General features: G+C 39.8%; 1 protein-coding gene across 3 annotated transcripts in view; it reads left to right on the forward strand.

The window, feature by feature from the left end:
• Window positions 1-2,826: 2,826 nt before the first annotated feature.
• The window catches only part of prkar1b (protein kinase, cAMP-dependent, regulatory, type I, beta), a 72,632-nt gene continuing 51,880 nt past the window's right edge, over window positions 2,827-23,578 (forward strand). Inside the window, exons 1-3 of one of the 3 annotated variants that reach the window (XM_088342852.1) lie at window positions 2,827-2,968; window positions 5,232-5,425; window positions 22,577-22,747. In XM_088342852.1, coding sequence (XP_088198978.1) covers window positions 5,246-5,425; window positions 22,577-22,747 — 351 coding nt within the window. In that variant the 5' untranslated portion in view covers window positions 2,827-2,968; window positions 5,232-5,245. Of the gene's footprint in view, window positions 2,969-5,231; window positions 5,426-11,415; window positions 11,462-17,615; window positions 17,848-22,576; window positions 22,748-23,578 lie in introns of those variants that run through there. The other 2 variants (XM_088342873.1, XM_088342863.1) reach the window with 2 other exon arrangements.

The following is a 23,578-nucleotide window of genomic DNA, read 5'->3' on the forward strand; positions in this document are numbered from 1 at the left end:
CACCCATTGTCAGTCAGTCAACGAACCTCTGCACCCGCAAGATGTGGGTTTTGACTCTGTCCGGTTTTCTACCTGTGTTTCCTGTCCGGTATCGTTCCCGTCTATTTTTGGCTTGTTTGCTATCAATCTCCAGTTTCATTCCCATCTAGTTTGTCCTGTTTAATATCGAGCTTCAGTTTTGTTCTCGTTTAGTTTGTCTTGTTTAATTTCGATATCCAGTTTTGATATCAATACTGTCTGTCCCGTCCTGTCCGGTATCTACCCCATCTGTCCGATATCTGCTCGTGCAATTGTCGATCTTGTCTGCCTCTGGCTTCCTGTCATTCCACGCCAGACTGCTGCTTTACGTCTTCCGCCCAATGATCACCAAATCACTGGCGTTTGGGTTAACGTGCATGACTGTCCCATTTCCTGTAAAATAAAAGCTTGTGTGAGAAACGTCACACATTTGGGTTCTCCTCCTGTTCCGGTTCTTGACAGGGACAGTCTCTGGGAACTACGATGAAACTGTATTTGGCACATTTTTTCCCAAGTCTTTGATCTTATTTGTCAAGTCACATTTATTTGTATATCCCTTAATCACAAGATGTCTCAAAGGACTGCCTGCACAGGTTACAATTACACCATCCCCTGATACTCAACCATTATGCGGGTAAGGAAAAACTCAAAACCTCAGCACGAGGAAAATAATAAACCTTGAGAAAGTGCCTCACAAGTGGTAATCCCCCCTCCCAGGATGACCAGGGTGCATTAGATGTGGCATTGGGTAACAGTACACAAAACCTGGTGAACACCAAAAAAAAGAAAATAATAGGCAATATGTTGAAATTGTCTAGAGAGTGCATGACAGCAATGATGCCTCAAGCCTGTGAAATAGTCCAAAAAGTCCATAACAGCAACAACGCAGCTTCCCGTCACTTTCACTTCAAAGTCTTTGTTTTATGTTTACCTTGGAGTGCCATGTCTAATCTTGTTGCATACAATATTTGCCCATGTTTTTATCAATGACAATAAAGACTATTCTATTCTATTCTAAAACAAAGTTTGAAAGCTGGTTGTTTCCTCAGACCAGGGGTCTCCAACATGGTGCCCGTGGGCACCAAGATGCCCCCCAAGGACAGCTGATGCGCCCGCGGACCTGCTCACCAATGCTAACAAATTGTGATTTGGTCATCAAATTCTTGTTCTTCCAGTGGTTTACTGACTCTAATTAAACCCACATCCAATAATTAACCTGGTAAAAAACATACTAATAACATAAGTTATTTTATAAATGTCCCCTGCCCACTGCCCGATGATTGCTGGGATGGGCTCCAGCACCCCCACGACCTTACTGAGGATAAGCGGTGCAGCTAATGAGATGGGAGATGAGATGAGATTTAATAAATACCAATCAAACTGGGTGCCGCTTGCAGTAATTATTTAACAAAATGTAGCTCTCAGTGTGAAAAGTGTTGGAGACCCCTGCCTCAGACTGACTCTCGAGACGGGAGCGCCTTTGCGGCCAAGATTTGCATCCCCTAGCTACTATCACCACTTTTAAATAGTTTTATCTCACTTTTATATCACTTTTCGGGAATGTGATTTGTCGTCTTGCATTTGTTGGGAATGTGATAAAACTTAAACCATTCCTTCTTTGTATTTGTTGTGAATGTTATCGAACAGTAATGCACATTGTATATAAATCACTTTTGAGCAGGTAACATGTTTATTTTGCCTTTTTCTACTCAAATCGCTCGTATAGAGTGCTTCGAGGTCCCAAGATTACCCACAATGCATTGCTTGCGGGCATTTTGGAAGTCAACAAAGCTTTTCACTTCATTCTTATTGTTCAGCGAACCAGTTAGATTCTACATTGTAATGCCGAATACGTGCGTTATTGTTGGCTGTTGTAGCCGAGGGGAAAAGGTTGGGAAGGGCTTCTTTATACTTCCGAAGTGTGTTTACAATCAGGGGATTGAAGCTCAGGAGAAAAGTGAAGGGCGAAGACGAATGTGGCTGGCAGCTATCAACCGGTCGAATTTGCCAAAGCTTGACTGTGTTCGTGTTTGTTCTGACCACTTTTTGACAGGTAAATTGAATTATTTATGATGTAGAAATACATTTTAAAAAGGTTATGGGACATGTGTACTTCATGTACATCTGTCAACACCATTCAAGTAATTTTGAAAATCCTTCAGTTCACAAAAGGGACTTGGGTGGAAAATAAGATAGTTGACAAGTTCGATGTAAGTCACACACGGCAACAAATCGGGATCAGACTTCCAGTCCTTGTTTTTAATTTTGTAGGGATCCAATTTTCCAATAAAATGCAACTTCGCAGCGTACCGCTCACGTGCTTCCTTGTCTAAACTCTCCACGTAGTTTTCCATAGTGTTGATGGACAAAATCCGTACACAAACGAAGCTTGTTGAGTAAATAGACAAACTGAGTAAATATTTGCTCCTCTCGCTATCGCCGCTTGTAATCGACAGACTTCCAAGATGGCGGCACGAAGCCGTGTTACTATTTTTAGCACAGAGCTCGGAGCCCTCTATAGAAACTGTTATGCACTCTACCATAAAGCTTATTATGCTGAAATAAGCTTTATGGTAGAGTGCATAACAGTTTTCAAAAGTGATATATATACGGTGTGCATTATACCGTTCGATTACATTCACAACAAATACAAAGACGGAATGTTTTAAGTTGTATTACATTCCCAACAAATGCAACATTCCCGAAAAGTCATATAAAAGTGAGATAAAACGAGGTAAAAGTGGTGATAGAAGCTTGAGGATGCAAATCTCGGCAGGGATGCATTTCTCGGCATAACACCAGGGCTGTCAAGGTGACGTCATCGGCATTGACGCAGAGCGCAGCAACATCCGAGCTAGCAGCGGCGCTACAACACTTACTTTTTTCGCCGTGCAGCCGAACCGCTCATCTACACCCTTACAATTTGAGCACCATTGCTTCTGAATTAACGGTAGGAACAGCAATGAATGTCTTGATGATGCGTGTATTTGTGTTACTATCAACTGCGCAGGCCGCTTTTTTTTACGTTAGCCCGCACTGCGCTCCAGTCGTTTGCGCGATGTTGTGTTCTGGTTGCAGTCGTTTCGAGGATCAACGTTTGCTTTGTAACGTAGTTAATGCCGTGTCACGAACTGCTTTTTGTACATGTGCTGCTCCTGCTCTTTCTGTGTTCATGCAACTGTCTTTGTTATTGTGTTGCATTGTCGTTTGTGTTATTTTCTGCCTTCTGAAGTGCCTTAGCATTAGCATTCACCTGCTGTTCCTTGTCGTAACCCGCTAATTATTTTTGTCATTCTGTTAAAATGTGAAAATCGAACTACAGTATATTTCAAAACAATATTTAGTGTCAAAACGTATAACTAAATTATCTAGGGCAAAATTAACTCATACTGAAATGCAACACTCACAATAGGAAGGATAAAATGGAGTAGAGTAGAAAAGTCTTGATTGTCATGTCAACGTGGTGAATCATTTAATGCAACAAGGTTAGACATGGTAGTCCAAGATAAAAATTAAATACAGACTTTAAAAAGAAAAGAGACAATAAACTACTTATAACGTAGTGCCGAGAGCAGAAATGTCAAACTCGGGTTTGCCTCTGGGGGCGGTTAAAGGCTTTCTGTTCTCAGGCGGGCCAGATCAGTAAAATAATTTCGAATCATTTTTTTGTTTTTGTTTTTCAGGATTAGGCTTTATCATTTAGAGAACTTTAGATGACATTGGATCTTTTCCAAGCATAGTATATATATTCACAAACAATGGGCAAAACATGATTTGCATGTTTGGCAATAAATGCTTATTTTAACAGTCGAGCAAATATAGCTTTACACCAGAACCCACTTATCACACTATACAAACTTAAGCAGTTGCGATGGAAAAAAAAATACATTGCCTTAATTGCAGTAATGGTTTGAAAAAGAAAAATGCATGGGCAATAAGATCAGACTACATCAGCTCAAACTACTTGGCTGGGCCTATTTAAGATGAAAATATAACCTTTACTGTCCTCTAGCAGCCAGAGGGAGCATTTGGTTTGCACCTATTTAAAAATTCATAACTTTTAATAGAAATGACCCAGAGCTTTTTTTTTTTGACACCCTGAAATGTAAGGCGGGCCTGATTGAATCATCCAACAGGCCAGATCTGGCACGTAGGCCTAATGTTTGACATACCTGGCTTAGAGGCTGGCTCAAGTCATAATAATAGTGCAATGAAATATTAGTGCACTTGACAGTAGTGCGGCAATAAGTAATGCAATAACATTAGCAACAACACAAATTGTCAAATAGGTCTCTCTATCTCGACAGACAGACAGATTTTTGATTTTTTCACAGTTTTGGGTGCTTGTGTAGTGTGGTGATGGCCCTGGGGAAGAAACAGTCTCTGTGCCTGTATGTCCAATACAGTACATAGAAGAAATCAGACCACTGTTTTGATAAGGCACCTATTGTCATGTATATCTCACTATATACATATGGTGCGAGGGCATGAGTGATTTGATACAACATAAGCTGAGAGAACTCCAGTTCAAAGACTCAGAACCTGACTTGAAACATGATGAGATATCACAGCAAATATGTGCACATTTCTCTTCTTTAACACTGGCCCCTTTAGTATTTTCTGGGCTACTCAGATTAGTTTAAAATGCAGACTAAATGTAATGCAGGAGAGAGAGTGGGAAAGGTGAGATGGCACAACATTCATTTGGACAGGTAACTTAAAATTAGTTTTATCTGGTTATATCAGTATCAGAAATATTTTATTAACACTCCACTTATTGAAACATGAATATTTTGTTTGTTTGTTTGTACATGATTCAATTGTTTGTTTGTTTGTAAATGATTCAAATTGAATCTTTTCTTCCGGCGCCGTCACGAATGGCAGCCACTCCAGCAGCTCCCGTGTTATTTTCGATTGTTCTCGATTGTTCTCAGCTCAGGGATGCTGCTGGAAATGTGAATTTCCCTTCGGGGATGAACAAAGTATCTATCTATCTATCTATCTATCTATCTATCTATCTATCTAATTCATTTAATTAAAAACAACAGGAACAACCTAACTGTCCAATAGCGTCTTCCCAATTGTGTGATCAGGTTCCTCTTCTTTCTATGTTTTTGCGTCCTCCAGCTTCAAAATTCATCCCTCCCATTTAGATTCTGGTTTTCCTTCTTCCCCTCCCCTCTTCTCATGGTCCACCCTGTTTTCTACTACAGAGATAAAAGATAAGATGGCCACCTCCTCCTCCTCCTCTACTCTGGACGAAGACGAGAGTTTGAAGGGCTGTGAAATTTTTGTTCAGAAGCACAACATCCAGCAGATCCTCAAAGAGTGCATTGTCAACCTGTGCATCGCAAAGCCCGAGCGTCCTATGAAGTTCCTGCGGGAGCATTTTGAGAAACTGGAGAAGGTTGGTGACAACAACTAGCGCTGTTTGTCTGGAATGCCAGGCCATGTGTCGTTTCGTCAATTCCATCTTGGTATTTTGAATATAAATGCTGTTAAGGTTCTCAGCAGCATTGAAACATGTGTTTGTTGTGTAGAATGTGGGGGACATCCCACTGTCATCCAATTTATGTTTTGTGCCTTCCCTAGTTGAAAAACGTGGAATTCTTCTTCTTATTATTATTATTAGTTTTATCATTATTTTTTGTGTTTACTACCAAAAAAACTTTCAAGACAGAATTGATATAGGATAAACAAGTGTCCTACAAAAAAACCTTATATGCTCTCAATTTAAAATAAAATAAATAGTAAGTGCCAGCAAGAGAAATAAAACATGATGACAATAAAGATGAATGTTGTTTTATACATAATTTTAACAACATGATAAACGTTAGTATTTCAACTTTCTAAATGTAAAAACTAGAAAACAACCTCAAAACATGTATTTAAACTACGAAAAGTAGTTCAAAAATGGAATTAAAATTCCTGATGAATTAATGTAGGTGGAAAACAGAAAACTATGACAAGCATTGCAGTGCCCCTTGTAAAACACAGAAAACAAACTACGGCATCATGCAAAGTGTACGACAACAATGGTAAAACAAGCACTGCTTTTATCAACATTATACTAAAGTTTTGTTTGTTTGTTTTCTACGTAAGAGCAAGCATGTCTTTGATGAAATTTCTAAATATTCATACATGTCACACAACAATTTCCAATACTATTTTTTCAGACGGATTATGCTCTCTGAAGTTAAATTCAAAATTGTGTGGTTTTTTGCATGCGTTCAATGGTGCACTATTGCCCATGAGTCCTCATGAGATGAATGTGATCACACAACATGACCACTGTTGTGTCAAATGGCTTCTAGGGTTTGCGCACGTCAGATGACTTTTCTCTTCCAAGATAAGAAAATAATAATGATTCTGTTGCCTCTATGTTCCCAGTCTACTCAGTATAAAATTATTTCTAACAACATAATTTTGTTGTGTACTTCTTGTGATTTATCTATGATTCGATCTGTTGGGTTTATATTTCCTTTTTAATGGTGTTTTGTTTTCTTTTTATGATTCTTTCATAGTATGGCCAGAGGAAAAAAATAACGAAATAAATGTCCTTAGAGGTAAATCAGGCAATTTAAACCATCTTTTCTTTGTTTTGTTAAAACTTTTTTGTCACCTTTTCTTTCATTAACTTATTCATTTGTTTGTTCTTTCATTTGTTCAAATGTTCAATTAAAGTAGTTCCAGCATTATGTCCACATGCTATAGGTTGCATGTTGTGTAAAAGAGGAGGAATATGGTGAGTCAAGTCACATTTATATGCAAAGTCATTCATCACAAAATAGTCTCAAAGGTGTGCACAAGCCCACAGTTACAAAATTATCACCTCAAACAATCTTTGTATCTCCATCAGCTTTCCTCTTGCATGTGCAGTCCCTTCTCAAGTTTTCTTCATTTTCCCATGTTGCAGTTTGAGTTTTTCCTTGCCCTTATGTATGTTTTAGATCAGGGGATGGTGTAATAATAGTCTCCTAAACTGGTCTGTGCAGGACTTTGAGACTCCTTGTGATTAAGGGCTATACAAATCAACATGACTTGTTGATTCAGTCATATTTTCTTTGAATCACCAAGTAGTTGTTCTTTCAAAGTCATACGCAAATTTATGTTGTAAAATATTTTATTAGCTTATAAATAGAATTTATAATTAATCTTCTAATAGGTTTTTCATAGTAAGCATTCACAATAAAACTGCTACCTCCAATCCCGCTTACTTTCTATATTGTTGGGTGGGCAGTTGTAAGGGGAGTTTAGCACAACCTTTTTCACTTTCGTGCAGCTGTTGCCCAGAGTTGAGTGTGGCCCTTATTTTTGTCTTATGACCCCAAACGCAAAATAGATCATCGAAGAATAAGTCAACTGGCTGTCATATGACTGAGGTCACGTACTTACGTGCATCATTGCCATGTTGCCACGGGCAAGCTGTTGTTTTTAATCATCAGTCATCAGTGCATGCAGTGACCGTGGTTAAAACATTCTCCTTTTTTCACTAGTAGGTGAACGTTACAGTCATGGGTCTGACTGGTGGTTATTCGTTTTACTTCCATCACCTGTCTGTTATGTCTGTCCCTAAATACTGTACTCCATGTGGTATGAAAACTGTGAGGCAAAAACTTAAAATAAGGAAGGGAACAATTGAAAAGTTTAGAAAAACTTAAAATGAAGGGGAAAGTATCCATTGTCACAATTTTTTTAAAAATAGAATAATGTCCAAACCAATCTTGCAACCACCTTGACTACTAGTACCTTTTAAGGTAAAACTTTAGTCTTTCACCATTGTTAAAACTGAGCCCTAAGATCGTTAAATCTTCTGAGGGGCAGACAAGGGAAATTTTGGAGAGCCACCAGCTACCGTGCACAAACCATTCTGAAATTGAATTTCTGTACAATTTAGCACTGTTGCATACACTTTCATGTTAAAGCTAAATAAGATAGATAATTTTAGATAATAAATAATAGATAATAAAAATAAAACAAAAAAGAAAGACAGAAAATTCGATGTAACTCTTGGATTTTTGTATTTTTTGTACTTGGACAACAGACAAATAAGTTCAGACTCCTCTAGTATTCACGGTTCATGGTCCATTAACCGCCTGGGTTGTAGGTACACCACTGAGGACCGCTTTCTCCACTGCTGACTGTCCCTGGCCTGTTTTTGGATCGTGGCAAAGTTTTCACTTGTTATTCCTTGATGTTGTCGGCTCAGCTCTTTTTCTGTCTTTCTCTAGTCCAGCCCCCTTAGACTGTGCCATGGAAAATATTTTGGCTAGTCCTGATGATCTTGTGACGTAACCATACCATTGCTGTTTTTGTGTGCGCTCAGTGACAACAGTTCTTCGTAGGGTCCAATGTGCCCTCTTAAGGTGTTGCGCACCATTTCGTTTGTCACATGGGGTACGTAGTTAATGCCAAGAAGTTTCCTTTCCATGTCTTACAAGCAAAGAGGGAGATGGAAGTAACCACCACTTGCAGGAGTATGATCTTTGATTTCACATCAATGTGCTTGTCCCTCGAGAAGGGTTTAAGTCTGGTACGTGTGGCTGTGTGTTTTATGTTCACCAATACACCTATGGCAGAAAGGTAGTGGTACAGTCTGACCAAAAACCACTCGAAACCATCACACGGAAGCCTCTGCTTAGTGCCCCAAAGAGGCTACAAAGAATGTTATTGAGGCTTCAGAAATATGACGTGGATATAGTGTTTGTTCCAGGCAGGCTGATGCTTGTTGCAGATACGCTGAGCAGGGCATACCTGCCAGAATGTGCAGTTGAGGGTTCTGTTGAAGCTGGAGTTGAAACGGTGAATATGATTAATTACTTACCCATATCAGGGGAGAGACGAAAAAAATCCAAAGTAAAACTGAACAGGACCAGGCCCTCCAGGTGCTGAAACACCTCAGGAGCTGGGCTGATCCCCATCGGCATCCTCCTCCACCTGAACCTTCCGAATGGCGTCGCAAATGTTGTCAAGTAACTGGAGTGCTCCGTCAGTTTCACATGCCAGAATCCATTTTTTTACATCACACACCGTGAAAACCCTGGCATTCGCCAGGTCTGGCCGGACATTTCAATCGTTGGTAACGGAAAGTGCTGTCTCTTCAGTGCTCTGTTTAGAGGTTTGGGATCAATACAGATCCTCAGCTTTCCCGATGGTTTCCTAACCAGGACCATGTTACTGATCCAATCTGTGCTCCTTTCAACTGGCGTTATTATTTCTCTTTCCACCAGGCTTGTCAGTTCTTGCTTCAGCGGATTCATCAGAGCCACTGGAACTCTCCGCTTTGGTAGTTTCACTGGTGCTATGCTTAGATCCACTTCCAGCTCATATGTGCCCGATAAACAGCCATCACCCTCAAACACCTGTGGGTATTGCTCCCTGATCTGCTCCTTCTCCAGTGTTTGTCCTTTGCCGTCTGCTTGTTGAACTATGTCATCAATGGCCATGATATTTTCTCTCTGTATTCTGACTAGATCCATGCCCTGCACTGCTCTGTTCCCCAGCAAGGGCACAGATGCCTGCCCGTCAACCACCATGAATTCAAGTCTGTACAGCTTCCTGTTTCTCGGATTTCTTATTTTAATCTTGCATTTGCCCAAAGGCTTCAGAGTGCTTTTATTGTACATGACAAGAACCTGTTGCGTCTGCTCCAATTTTGTGTCGGGATTCAGCAGATGTAACGGAAGAATATTGCAACTTGCCCCACAGTCCAATTGAAATCTTACTGACTTATCCCCCAGCAGCATGGTCGCAAACAGTTGTCTCCCCTGCTCATTCTCCTGTCCTTCTGCACAAAGGCTCATAACTTCCTCATAGTCCTCCTCAGTTTCTGCCACACAGTGTATTCGCTTAGATTGTACATCTGACGTTCTACATCTTGAAGCAAAGTGGTTTTGTTTCTTGCATTTACTGCAGACTTTCCCATAAGCAGGACAGCTCTTTTTTCCACTCATGTTGTTTCCCACAGTACCTACAGTTCCTAATTGTCTTTGGCCTCGCCCCCTGCGTCCCAGTAATTTTCTTTACTGCATGCACCTCTTCGCCTACTCCTCCCTCGATTGTCATCACATTTTCCTTCGATAGATCCGCTGCTCTGCATATTTCGGCGCTTCTCTCTAACGTTAGGTCTGCCTCGCGCAGCAAGCGCTCTCTCACGTGCGAGTCCCGGATTCTGCACACTATCTTATCCCTAATCAACGAGTCTTTTGCAGTCCCTAAGTTGCACGTGTCCGCAAGAACTCTTAATTCAGTCATGTACTTATCAATCGATTCACCCGCGTTCTGGTTTCTGGAGAAAAACCTGTATCTCTCAAGCGTTTCATTTGGTTTAGGATTACAGTGTTTGTCGAACACCGCTATTAGCTTGTCCAAAGTTTCCTCCCTTTGCTCTTCCGGTCCGAGTGTTGCCCACAACGTTCTTCCCAGTTCCCTGCCGGTTTCTCCAATCAAGTATTTGAACACTTTTACCTTTGTCTTGTCGTCTGACGCAGCCAAAGTTATGTCCACATACAATGAAAACTCATCTTTCCACGTCTTCCAAGTTTTCGCCAGGCAGCTGGAATGCCAATCCAATGTGCCGGGAGGTTTCAGACCGAGTGCATCCATTGTCTTTTCACGTTCGTTGATGCTGTCCTCCGCTTCTTCTTTCACTTCCCTTTCGTCACTCGACATCCGTTCGCGTCTATGAGTTCGACAATACTTCTGACACCATGTTTTATGTTAGATTTTCCATAAATTAATGAAGACTAGCACACAGATGTATGTCACTCAGCTTTACCGGAAACTTCAGTGTTTACATTGACAGTTGGTGCCCCCTTATAACCCCACCGGGTGAAACACATACATTGTAACACTGTGGTTTGATTAATCCTGGCCATAATTTCTTTCACTGATCCCTCTTCTGATATGACAGCTTCAATATATTTAAATTTGATTTCAGGTCCAAGTTCTTGGTGGTTGATGATGATTTTTGTGGTGATACTTTGGGGGTTGTTGTTCATTCCTTTTTTTCTGTGCTGATTTTCATTGAGGGGGCAGCACGGTAGCTATAAAAAAATCAAGGTTTTTTTTGTCTCAGGAGAAGTGTATTGTGTCTATTTAATTGTTATTTTAAGTTATTGAAGCATGCATTCCAGAGGCTGTTAATTCTAATAGCCTTTAATTTGGCACTGTCACTTTGCATTCTTGACATATGTGTTTGTTCAGCGCACAAACCATGAAAACTCATTTATTTGTCAGGATCTAGCTAAAACACATGCACGCTCGCAAAAAAAATGAAAGTACAGCTGACTTTGTGTCCATTGTACTCCTGTAATGGGCTGGAACAGAGTGATGACTGGACTACTCTCCATGCTTCATTACTTGTGTGCCTTTGTGTGGCGCTGTTTTGGGTTGCACTCTCAGTGGAGAGTGAACTGAACATCAGTGAGGTCTACTGCTAAAGGTAACAGTTCTTACTTTAAACCGCTAATAAGTATTGATTATTCGGGTGAAAGATATATGAATACATTATTTTTTTTCTGGGAGCAACAATTTTTAAGATTGTTTTCAGTGGTTGGTTTCAAAGCTGACGGGTCTCAGCAAAAAGACTTTTGCTAATGTCAGAACTTTGGATGTGCCTGTTGCAAATTGGTGCGGAATGAATCAAACAAGTGAGGCCCATTTTAAGGTGGCTTTTCATGCGGAAATGAGCTGAAATCAGAGCGGATGATGGCTTAATAGCCGCAACATTAAACGCCCGCATTTGGGCCAGCCATTTGTGATTGTGTGCCGCCTATTGTTGGGGACTTTGTTCATTTGGATTCATCTCTGTCCTGCCTTCACATAGCATGCTCTATAAAACTGAAAACTCATTTTTGCCAAAGTGCATTTCTGAATTGTGGATGCTTCCGTCCTATTTCTTTCTCCAGTCCTGGCTGTCAGCCACTGGAGAGTATACGCTGTATTGTTTTTTTTTTCCTGCTGTAGCCCTCGTTGATTTTGCTCCCATCGTTGGACAAAACAAAAACAGCATTGTTAAACCAATATCAATTGTAATTTAATGATTTGAGGCCATATTTTTCTGTTCAATTCAAGACATTGTTGTTTAGTAATTTTCATTGAGTACTTTGGGGTCAATTGTAATCTGGGAGAAGGCTCTAGATTAGGATTTCTGATGAGAACAAAATCTAATATTGCATTTAAATAGTGCACATATTGAACCACAACATTTTTATCATACGGGTAGAGCAGAAGCAGAGAGACTGTTAATCCATTCAGAATGCAAAACGCTATCCACAATACAATCTGTGAATTAGCAAAACCTTGAAAAGTGAAGCACGTCTTAGGGCCCGGTCACACAGCCGTTTGCGGCTGAATCACGGCCAGAAATTTCTGCCTGTGAGGCAGACGCTATTGGACGCTTTGAGATCGCCATACAGACGAGATACAGCAGTGCTTAACACGCGGTCGGAAATTCGCGCGCGGGTGGCAGCGCGAAAAAGTTTTGCGCTGCTCAAATCTTTAGAGCGCGGGTACACAGCCTTTCACGGGCGTATCGAGGCTGAACCACGGCCAGAAATTTCTGGCCGTGAAGCAGACACTGTTGGGCGCTGTTGGACGCTTTGATATGACGCGATGAGGAAGCGGAACAGTCGCCGGCGTCTGTTTTGCGGGCATACCACCGATGAACAGCGGGTTGGCCAATTTTGCGCATTTTCCATCGCGGGCAACCACGGGCAAAAAAAACCCGCAAAATTTTAGCCGTGATTCAGCCGCAAACGGCTGTGTGACCGGCCCCTTAGCGAGGGTTCACTGTAATTATGTATTGATTTGTGGTGAAAGAGCAAACATCTTACTCTTGCTTTTAAGCTTGTTATGGCTCAACTAGCTTCCAGAAAAACGGTCTCCCAACTTTATCTGTGGCTATCTGAGTCCCGTTTTTTTGTGTTTCTTCTTGGCAGAATCTTTCAACCAATGTGAACATCAACATTTATCAATTGCATAACAATTCTAAAATATTAAAACTGAGTTTTTTTTCCTCTCAGTTGAACAGTTTGTGACAAAATTGCTAATAGAAAAAAAAGGATCGGCTGACCTTGCCCAGCCTCAAATATGTTTCAGAAAGACTGAAAAAAGAATAATTTTTTGTCACTATTGTACTGGACTGTCTCAGAAAATTAGAATATTGTGATAAAGTTCTTCATTTTCTGTAATGCAATTAAAAAAACAAAAATGTCATACATTCTGGATTCATTACACATCAACTGACCTATTTCAAGCCTTTTATTATTTTAATATTGCTGAATTTGGCTTACAGCTTAAGAAAACTCAAAAATCCTATCTCAAAATATTAGAATATCATGAATAAGTATACAAGTAGGCTATTCAACTAATCACCTGAATCATCTAATTAACTCGAAACACCTTGCGAGGGTTTCCTCAGCCTTAAAAACACTCAGCTTGGTTCAGTAAACTAAATCACTGCTGATCTGACTGCTGTCCAGAGGACCATCATTGATACCCTCCATCAGGAGGGTAAGACACAAAAAGAAATTTCTCAAAGTGCAGTTTCAAAGCATATCCACAAAAAGTCTGTTGGAAGGGAAAAATGTGGCCGGAAACGCTGCACAACCAAGAGAGATGACCGCAGCCTTAACAAAATTGTGAAGAAGAGCCGCTTCCAGAATTTGAGGGAGCTTCAAAGACAGTGGGCTGAAGCTGGAGTCCAGGTATCAAAAGCCACAGTTCACAGACGTGTCCGGGAAATGGGCTACAATAGCCGTATTCCCATGGTCAAGCCACTTCTGAACTCAAGACAACGGAAGAAGCGTCTGACTTGGGCTATGGAGAAGAAGCACTGGACAGTTGCAGAGTGGTCCAAAGTCCTCTTTTCAGACGAAAGCAAGTTTTGCATTTCATTTGGAAGTCAAGGCGCCAGAGTCTGGAGAAAGGCTGGAGAGGAGCAAAATCCAAGTTGCTTGAAATCCAGTGTGAAGTTTCCACAGTCAGCAATGGTTTGGGGAGCCATGTCAGCTGCTGGTGTTGGTCCACTGTGTTTCATCAAGTCCAGAGTAAATGCAACTGTGTACCAAGAGATTTTAGAGCACTACATGCTTCCATCTGCTGAAAAGCTCTATGGAGATGAGTATTTCATTTTCCAGCATGATCTGGCACCTGCCCACAGTGCCAAAACCACCAGTAACTGGTGCACTGACCATGGCATCACTGTCCTTGATTGGCCTGCTAATTCCCCTGACCTGAACCCCATCGAGAATTTGTGGGGTATAGTTAAGAAGAAGATGAAAGACACCATACCTACAAATGCAAATGAGCTGAAGGCCGCTATCGAAGCATCCTGGGCATCAATAACACCTCAGCAATGCCACAGGCTGATTGCCTCCATGCCACGCCGGATTGATGCAGTAATCCGTGCAAAAGGATTCCCAACCAAGTACTGAGTGCATCAATGGACATTTTCAAATGTTTGATTTAGTTTTGCTGTTATAAAATTATTTTTTTTACTTGGTCTGAGGAAGTATTCTAATATTTTGAGATAGGATTTTTGAGTTTTCTTAAGCTGTAAGCCAAAATCAGCAATATTCAAATAATAAAAGGCTTGAAATAGTTCAGTTGATGTGTAATGAATCCAGAATGTATGACATTTTTGTTTTTTTAATTGCATTACAGAAAATAAAGAACTTTATCACAATATTCTAATTTTCTGAGACAGTCCAGTATATCCCAGTTACGGTGAAGAATATAAGTATTTAAACACCCCGCTTGCTATTTCTCACACTTAGAAATCATGGAGTGGTCTGAAATTTTCATCGTAGACAAAGACAAACTAAAAAGAAAAATCCAGAAATCACAATGCAAGATTTTTCAACAATTTATTTGTGTGATACAGTTGCAAATAAGTATTTAAACACCTGTGTATCACCGAGAATTCTATTCTGACCCTGAAAGACCTGTTAGTCTGCCCATTAGAAGTCCACCTGCACTCTATGTGTCATCCTAAATCAGATGCACCGGTTTGAGGTTGTTAGCTGTAAAGACACCTGTCCACCCCATACAATCAGCAAGACTTTTAACATGGTGAAGACCAGAGGCTAAATTGTACACCCCCACCAGGCTGGAAAGGGATACGGAGCAATTGCCAAGCAGCTTGGTGAAAAAAGGTCCACTGTTGGAGCAATCCTTGGAAAATGGTAGAAGCTTAACATGATGTTGAATCTCAATAGGAGTGGAGCTCCATGCAAGATGTCACCTCGTGGGGTCTCAATGATTCTAAGAAAGGTGAGTAATCAGCTTGAAACTACACAACAGGAGTTGGTCAATGACCTGAAAAAAGCTGGGACCACCGTTTCCAAGACTACTGTAGGTAATACACTGAGACGTCATGATTTGAAATCATGCATGCACGAAAGGTTCCCCTGCTTAAAGTTTGTATATGACCATTTGGATGATAGAGAAGTCATGGGATAAAGGTTTGTGGTCAGATGAGACCAAAATACAACTTTTTGGTCCTAATTCCATTAAGCATATTTGGGGGAAGAAGAATGAAGAGAAACATCATCCAAAGAAACCCATTCCTACTGTGAAGCATGGGGGTGGTAGCATCATGCTTTGGGGTGTTCTTCTGCACATGGGACAAGACGAGTGCACTGCATTACAGAGAGAATGACTGAGGCCTTATATTGCGAGATTTTGAGGAACTACCTCCTTCCCTCAGTCAGAGCATTGAAGATGGGTCGTCGCTGGGTCCTCCAGCACAACAACGACCCGAAGCACACAGCCAGGAAAACCAAGGGCTCGCTCCATAAGAAGCATATCAAGGTTCTAGCATGGCCCAGCCAGTCTTCAGACCTGAACCCAATCGAAAATCTTTGGGAGGAACTCAAACTCCGTGTTTCTCAGCAACAGCCCAGAAACCTCATCTCATCTCATCTCATCTCATCAGCCGTACCGCTTATCCTCATTAGGGTCGCGGGGGAGCTGGAGCCCATCCCAGCCATCTCCGGGCAGTGGGCAGGGGACACCCTGAACTGGTTGCCAGCCAATCGCAGGGCACACAGGGACAGACAACTCATTCGCTCATTCACACCTAGGGACAATTTGGACCGGCCAATTCACCTGAAATGCATGTTTTTGGAACGTGGGAGGAAACCGGAGTGCCCGGAGGAAACCCACGCAAGCACGGGGAGAACATACAAACTCCGCACAGGAAGTCTGGAGCTGGATTTGAACCCACGACAGGTTCCCATGACATGAACTGTGCCGCACAAGCGCTAACCACTGCGCCGCCGTGCTGCCCGCCCAGAAACCTGACTGATCCAATATCCCTCCTGCAGTGTGTGCAAACCTGGTGAAAGACTACAGGAAACGTTTGACCTCTGTATTAGCAAACAGTATCAAATATTAACATTCATTTTCTCAGCTGTTCAAATACTTATTTGCAGCTATATCACACAAATAAATCGTTAAAAAAATCATGCATTTTGGTTTCTGGATTTCTCTTTAGTTTATCTCTCTCACAGTAGACATGCATCTACGATAAAAATTTCAGACGCCTCCATGATTTCTAAGTGGGACAAATAGCAAAATAGCAGGGTGTTCAAATACTTATTTCCTTCACTGTACATGGTACGTACAGTGGCACAATTTTGGGGTGCGTTTTTGGTGCATCAAGTCCCTCCAGATGAAACTTTCTTGTGTCCCGTTTCATCTGGAGGGACGAAAGCATGACCGACTTGGGTGCCGAGGTGCTTAACTTGTTTGGGTATTCAGGCATTTGGGTTGGACATGGTCAATTTATTTTTGTTTTTTTTTTGCTACTTTTTCCGTTTTTCTTTTCTTTGTTTTTGTGTATGTGTTTGTCTTGCTGTCGGTCACCCCTCTCGAGGGATATGACCGGGGTAGATAGATATTTTAAAAAAATCATTATTTAAAGAAAAACACAAACTTTAAATGCATTATGTGGCTACTTGTACAGTTTTTGAATATTCAATGGGCTTAACTTGTATATCTAGCATATATTTTGTCTCACGAATAGCTCTGCTTAATGCTTCACTCACTGACTTTGGTGCGTGGTTAAGGATTTGCCATTAGCGGGAACCACGTCTGGAGCCCAGAAAGAATGTATAGGCTGATGCACTAACCCCCGCGTCTCCTGCTGTGCCGTGCAACATGGCATATTGGCAGAAAAGAAATTCCCAATGAACTTTAAGTGACAATTAAGTTGTAATATGTCATTCGGCTGTAAGTAAAAATGATCTGCCGTAGTTCTTTGGATGTTACATTTGTCTTCTGACATTGCTGTTTAAAGGCAGGCTTATTTTGTCATTTGTATATTTGTCTGCCGCCAGCCTATGGTTCCATGGTGAGGTACGGTTCCTGTCATGTAAGCTCGAGTGCATGAATTTGTGTGCGAGGGAGTGACTCCTGCTAGGACTCAGCATCCACTAAGCCGGATGCTCACTGAGCTCCGGTTGCCATGGTGACGCAGGGGATGCGAGACGAGCCTGCTGATTGCACCACCTGATCGCGTTGTTTGTGATGGAGCGATTCAGAGAGAGGGAGGGAGAAAAACAGTAAAAGAGAGAGTTTGTCGGCTTTTTGCTGTGGTCATTTTCATCAAGAATCTGAAGTTGCCACTGCACCTTTGAGGATTTATAGCCATCCCGTGAACATTTTTACCTCAAAGTGTACTTGGAATATTGCTCACTGGCTAACTTTAACCCGGGGATGCACAACCACATGTGGAGGAGGTTGCTATTCTCACTTGTTGCTGCTCGTTGATGCACTGTTATTATGACAGTTGCCTTTTGACAGGCTGACGCACAGCTGATGGTAAATACCTTTGCAATCATGACCAGCCTCCCAGACAATGTTTATGATGTTTGTCAACTGTTCTTAACCGCCATTTGTCTTCCCTATTGCGACAGGTTGTGTGTCCAAAAATGTGCGTGTATGTTTCATGCATTTGTGTTCTTTGGTCACATTCATAATGTAATGAGTGAGAGGAGGGGCAAGATGTGGGAATTTGTGATAGATGTAGAAAAACAAACAAAGAAAACATATACTTTTCCTATCTGTAGTTTGTGTTTTTTGTTCCCTTTGATTTTTTCTTCTACTTGTACACCATAAAGCCCAGATCTTTGAAACTGATATATCCATCCATCCATTTTCTGCACCGCTTATTCTCAGTAGGGTTGCAGGGGAAACTGATTTTATATATATATCAGCACAATGATGGCTCATAAACATGCTAAGAATTTTTTGTCTATTTAACATATCATGAGCCTCACATAGAGGGAGATGAGATTTTTGTCCCCAGTCTTCCTCCTACCCGAAAACCAAAAACCTTAAGGCTGGGACAAAAAAAGTACAGAAATGGTATTATTTTGCCACTGTTGGGGCACCTGTAGAGTCCCCATAGTTTGTATTTTTTCTTTGTGCTTTTTAACACTTGTTTTTGGTTGCACTACACAATACAGCGACGTGTAGTTGATAAATAATGCACACTGTCCCTTGAGAGAAATGCATATTAGAAGTACTTAATGTTTTAAATCTCCCATATGCTAATTGGTTAATTTTCAAAATGGCTAATGACCCACATTTATGCAGCGCTTTTTTTGACTGGTATTATTCTTAAGGATACTCTAGCATGGTTACAGTGGCAGAACCTAATGGTGTGAGATGAACACAGTTAGGGCTGTGCAGTATCCATTACTTTAAAAAAAAAATTTAATAGTGAAATCGATTGCAGTAATTAAAGAGTTTTATTTGAATTGCTCAAAGCTGGTCTTGTAAACAATAGTTATTAGTTAATTGTGGGATGTAAGCAAGTTGGTCACAAGCTATGGTTAACTGCTTTTCTGCACAACCTATGACTGTTGAACCTTTCATCAAAGCTGATTAAAAACAATTTATTTTTTCTGAACAATTTGCATAGGGTGTATTTTTTATTAGTAAAATTGTTTTTGAATATTTTTCAGTTGGGATATATTGCTTGATATTTATTAAAGTCATAATCATCCAGACATGATTTAATTTTCGCCCATTTTGCCCTACTCTATTCTTACTAATAAACCCAACACCTCATTTTTTTCCTTTTTTCTACCTTGTAAAACTGGAGCACAATAAGATTAAGTGGCAATGATGAGTCAAGCAGTGTGTGCCTTAGGATATAATTACAATGTTATTCAGAGTGCTACTCCTTTTCCCTACCATTTGCTACCAGAAAGGCAATATCAATGTGTATTCTTCTGTTTTAATGCATGCGCCCTGCACATTTTTGGCAATTGATGAATGTCCACCGCTATTGAGGAAATATTTATAGAACTGGGCCATTTTAAAAATAAGCTGTTTAATGACTTTGACAGATTTGTAAAAAGATAACGATTGTTTGAACAAAAATGGAGATAACATTACTTGTGATTTTTTTCAACCATGTGAACGTAATTCTCGTGAATTTTACACCCAAGTTCGTGACGGGTAAATTTCTCAACCAATAACATTTGCAGTTTGCAAGGACTGCTGGCCCACAATTTTGCAGGTTTACTTTTAGCTTATTGTCCCTAATATGTTGATCAACAAAAAGCATGTGAAGTGTGTTAACAGTTGATTTCGTTTTTAGGAAAAAAATTTATTGTAAATCCCAAGTCATTTATGTAAGGCTTAATAATTGGTTAAGAGACAATACTGTTTCAATCAGCTCACCAATACCAGTCATTAATTGCATTCTTCACAATTTTCCAACAAGAAAAGAGTTTTTGGGTTCTCCAAGCTTTAAAACGTTGGACCCAAAAAGCATGGTGTATAAAATACAAAATGTTGAATTATACGGATGAAAATGTAGACATTGCCGGAGGGAACATTCTGTGTTTGTCAGGACCAATAAGCACATTTTACAGTCCGGTTATCAGATCTTCGTGAGTCCATCAATAATCAAAAAATGTGCATCAATAGAATTATAAAAACACCCCAAAAAATCGATCTCAAAATACTTGAATTACATTTTACAACTTTCCGATTGAAATGTGATTTCTGGCAGACTGCAGTGCCCGACAAAGGTTTAACACACAAAAAATCTAAAAGTGTGAAAAATGAGCCCCAATTAAGATGGGGATGTCGGTTGTTTTGGCTGGACCCAGTGCCAGACTTGAAAACCATCTTCGGGTTTTCACCCATTCTAACTTATCAGTTCTTTGAAAAAAACTTTCAAAAGTATGAAAATAATACAAATATTTTTTTAATGGTGAATTTTTAACCATACACAATTATTTTTTAAATAAAGTTTTTTGGGCTTGAGTTGCTTGACATTTCATTTTAACTGCAGTATTAGTATGCAGTGCATAGGAGCAAATGATCATCCTTTCAGCGACGTCCTCCTGCGCACATATTAGCGTGCCTGCATGCTAATGTGTTATTCAAATTTGCAATCAAATGATTCACCTCCCGTAAAGCTCTTGAATAAACATTTATCGACAGGCATCATGATGTTTATTTTGCAAGAGCTGAAAAGACAGCCTGGGTGTATAATTCGGACTCATTTGATGCTCGTGTTTTTATTTTTTATTTTTGATCTGTCAGCTCTCATTAACTGCTACGCTTTGACTCCCCTTATTTGTCCCTATTTGGCTGAGTTTTAATTGTATATAAATGATGTAATGGATTGTATTATCAAAATTAAATGATTTCAATTGGCTAATGACACTACAATATTAGGCTCGGGCACAAATCTACAGCAATTGCAGGCAGAAATGACCACCGATTTTAACAGTAAAAAAAAAATGTTTGTTAAAAACAATCTTAAACATACCAAAAACAAAGGTTGTGATATTTCGGAGCTCCCCAAAAGACAAAAACAAATTAACAAATGAATAAAGATATGTTCAAATAGGAATTCAAAAAGTTCAAGTTTCTTGGAGTTATACTAGCTGGACATTCTATATAAGTGGCATACAATCCAAATAAGCAAAGAACAGTTTTGTGAAGATGCCGACATATATGTTACCAAAAATCTTTTATATAGTTTTATCGGCATTCATTTTTCCATAATGAGGTTATTGTATAGAGATTTGGGGTATTATGTATGAGAGCAATATATAATTTCTTATTTGCTTACAGAAAAAAGTTATTAGGATTGTGTATAATCATATAAAGAAATACCAACTGTTTATGAAATTCAACAAGTTAAAATTTAAAGATGTAGTGAAACTTAAATCCCCATTATTAGTATACAAAGCAAGTAAGCAACACCTTCCAACAAATATTCATAATAATTTCTCTACAGAGTAGACACTCAAGAAAATCCACAACTTCAAGGTCCAGTGTTCTAGCACAACCTTGAAAAGCCATTGTGCCACCCAAAAAATTATTCATTTATGGAACAATTCAGATGACGACTTTGAAAATTTCCCTAATTTAAATGCATTTGAAATATACAGTACACCTATTTTATATATATATATATATATATATATATATATATATATATATATATATATAAACGCAATTAATGGTTATGTTGACAATATCTGTGTATTATTTGTTATTGCAACATCCATTGCAGCCTGGTCATCCTGGAAGGGGGATTACCTCATGCAGTCTCTTTAAGGTTTCTTCATTTTCCTCATGTTGAGGTTTTTGAGTTTTTCCTTGCCCTCGTGTAGGTTATAGTACAGGGGATGGTGTAATAATAGTCTGTGGTTTGCAATAATCTGTGGTCTGTGCAGCCCTTTGAGACTCTTTGTGATTAAGGGCTATATACAAATATACATGACTTGACTTTACTTGACTTGCTGTCCGCAATTTGAAAATGTTTTTCTCTTTGCCACCATCTCCTGGCTTAAAGTCATGATCGCAGCTCATGCAACAAGTATGTGCACTTCTTAGACGCTCTCTAATAAACCTTTCTTTTTTTTTTTTTTCATCATTTTTGGGGTTTGGGTTGGCATTCGGACTCTATTTGAAACAGCTATTTTATTTCACCATTTTTATGCCTCACTATCAATAAACTTTGATGATGATCATAAACTCACTCTGCAAACATCCACCAACCACCCCCTACCACTAATTTCCTCCAGCTGAATGTGTTCGCGACTGGAGCATCTTTGGTAGATGAAAGATAAAAGCAGATATGCGAGATGGTAAAATATGTATAAGGGGTCTTTGAACTCAGTTCGGTATTGTAACACATACTTGATAGAGAAAATATTCTACTTTCGACCCCAAACGACACACCCCAACTTTATTATATTGAGTTTCTTTGATTATTATATGTTATAGGAACAGAAGTTACTAGTGATACTACTATAGGTTTTGAAATGTAGTTTTGTGGTATATGGTGCTGTTTTTTTTTTTTTGGGTTTCGAATGTCTTCCGCGCAAGGTAAAAATGGAATAGGGGTAGACTCCCTTTAGCTCATTTTTATATATTGTATAATTGTATTGTACATCAGTTTTTCAAGCAAATAAGTTTTTGTTTCCTTTTGTTAATAATTATCAATGTTTTATTTTTGTGCTGTGCCTAAAATAAAAACCCTTAAACACCACCTCTCCTTGTGATTTTACAGGAAGAATGCAAGCAGATGATGGCCCGGCAGAAGTCTAACAGCCAGTCGGATTCACATGACGACGAGATTTCCCCCCCGCCTCCGAACCCCGTCGTCAAGGCCCGCCGCCGCCGTGGAGGGGTGAGTGCTGAGGTCTACACCGAAGAGGATGCTGTCAGCTATGTGCGCAAGGTGAGCCTAGTGGAATAGGTATGCTCAAAATTATGGAGATTATTTTACAGTACCCTCCACAATATACCATATTTTCTGCACAATAATGCGCATCGGATCATAAGACGCACTCCCCCAAAAGTAGTCTTTAGTGATATTATTTTTTTTTCATATATAAGGCGCACTGGACTATAAGGCACATGGAATTTATACTTCTGGAAGGGCTAGGGTTATATAGAAAATAATAAAGTGCCGGCGAGATCAGTCAAAATAGATCACTGATCACAATTTTTGTGTGGTCATATTGAAAAAACATTTAGATTTTCAGTAGGTACACACAGAAGACAAGTAGCACACGATTTTCTACCAGTCATCACAAATCTTGTAATTTTGAGGTTGCATCGCCGGTAAATTTCTATTACCTGTGTGTAACTAATTTTTGGGGGGATTTACGTATGTTGTTTATAATAAGAATTTGGCCGTAGCTAATTATCTGCGAACACGGAGCTCGTCAAATTGGCGACTGTGACTCATTGTATTTGTTTTATATAGCTGGCAGACACCAGATGTACATATTGTAATATATTTTGTCTGTGTTTTCAGTTTTACCCTTTTGAATACCATTAAACCTGCTTGACACAGCCACGTGTGCAGAGTCCATGGTAACAGAAAGGTGTTGGTCAAATCCCTGGTTGCAAAGGCAACACAGTTATAGTCCGGAAAATATGGCATTTGTTTATCTTTGGTGATTCTGCTTAATGGCGTTGTCTATTGTCAATTTTTTGTGTTCAGCTTGAACTGTTCCTCTTTTTTTTTTTTTCTTATGGATGTTTTTTCCTTTTTCTTCTCTAT

Source organism: Urocampus carinirostris, chromosome 1 (genome assembly GCF_059441175.1).
Source record: "Urocampus carinirostris isolate Australia breed hairy pipefish chromosome 1, RoL_Ucar_1.0, whole genome shotgun sequence".
Classification (NCBI taxonomy): Eukaryota; Metazoa; Chordata; class Actinopteri; order Syngnathiformes; family Syngnathidae; genus Urocampus; species Urocampus carinirostris.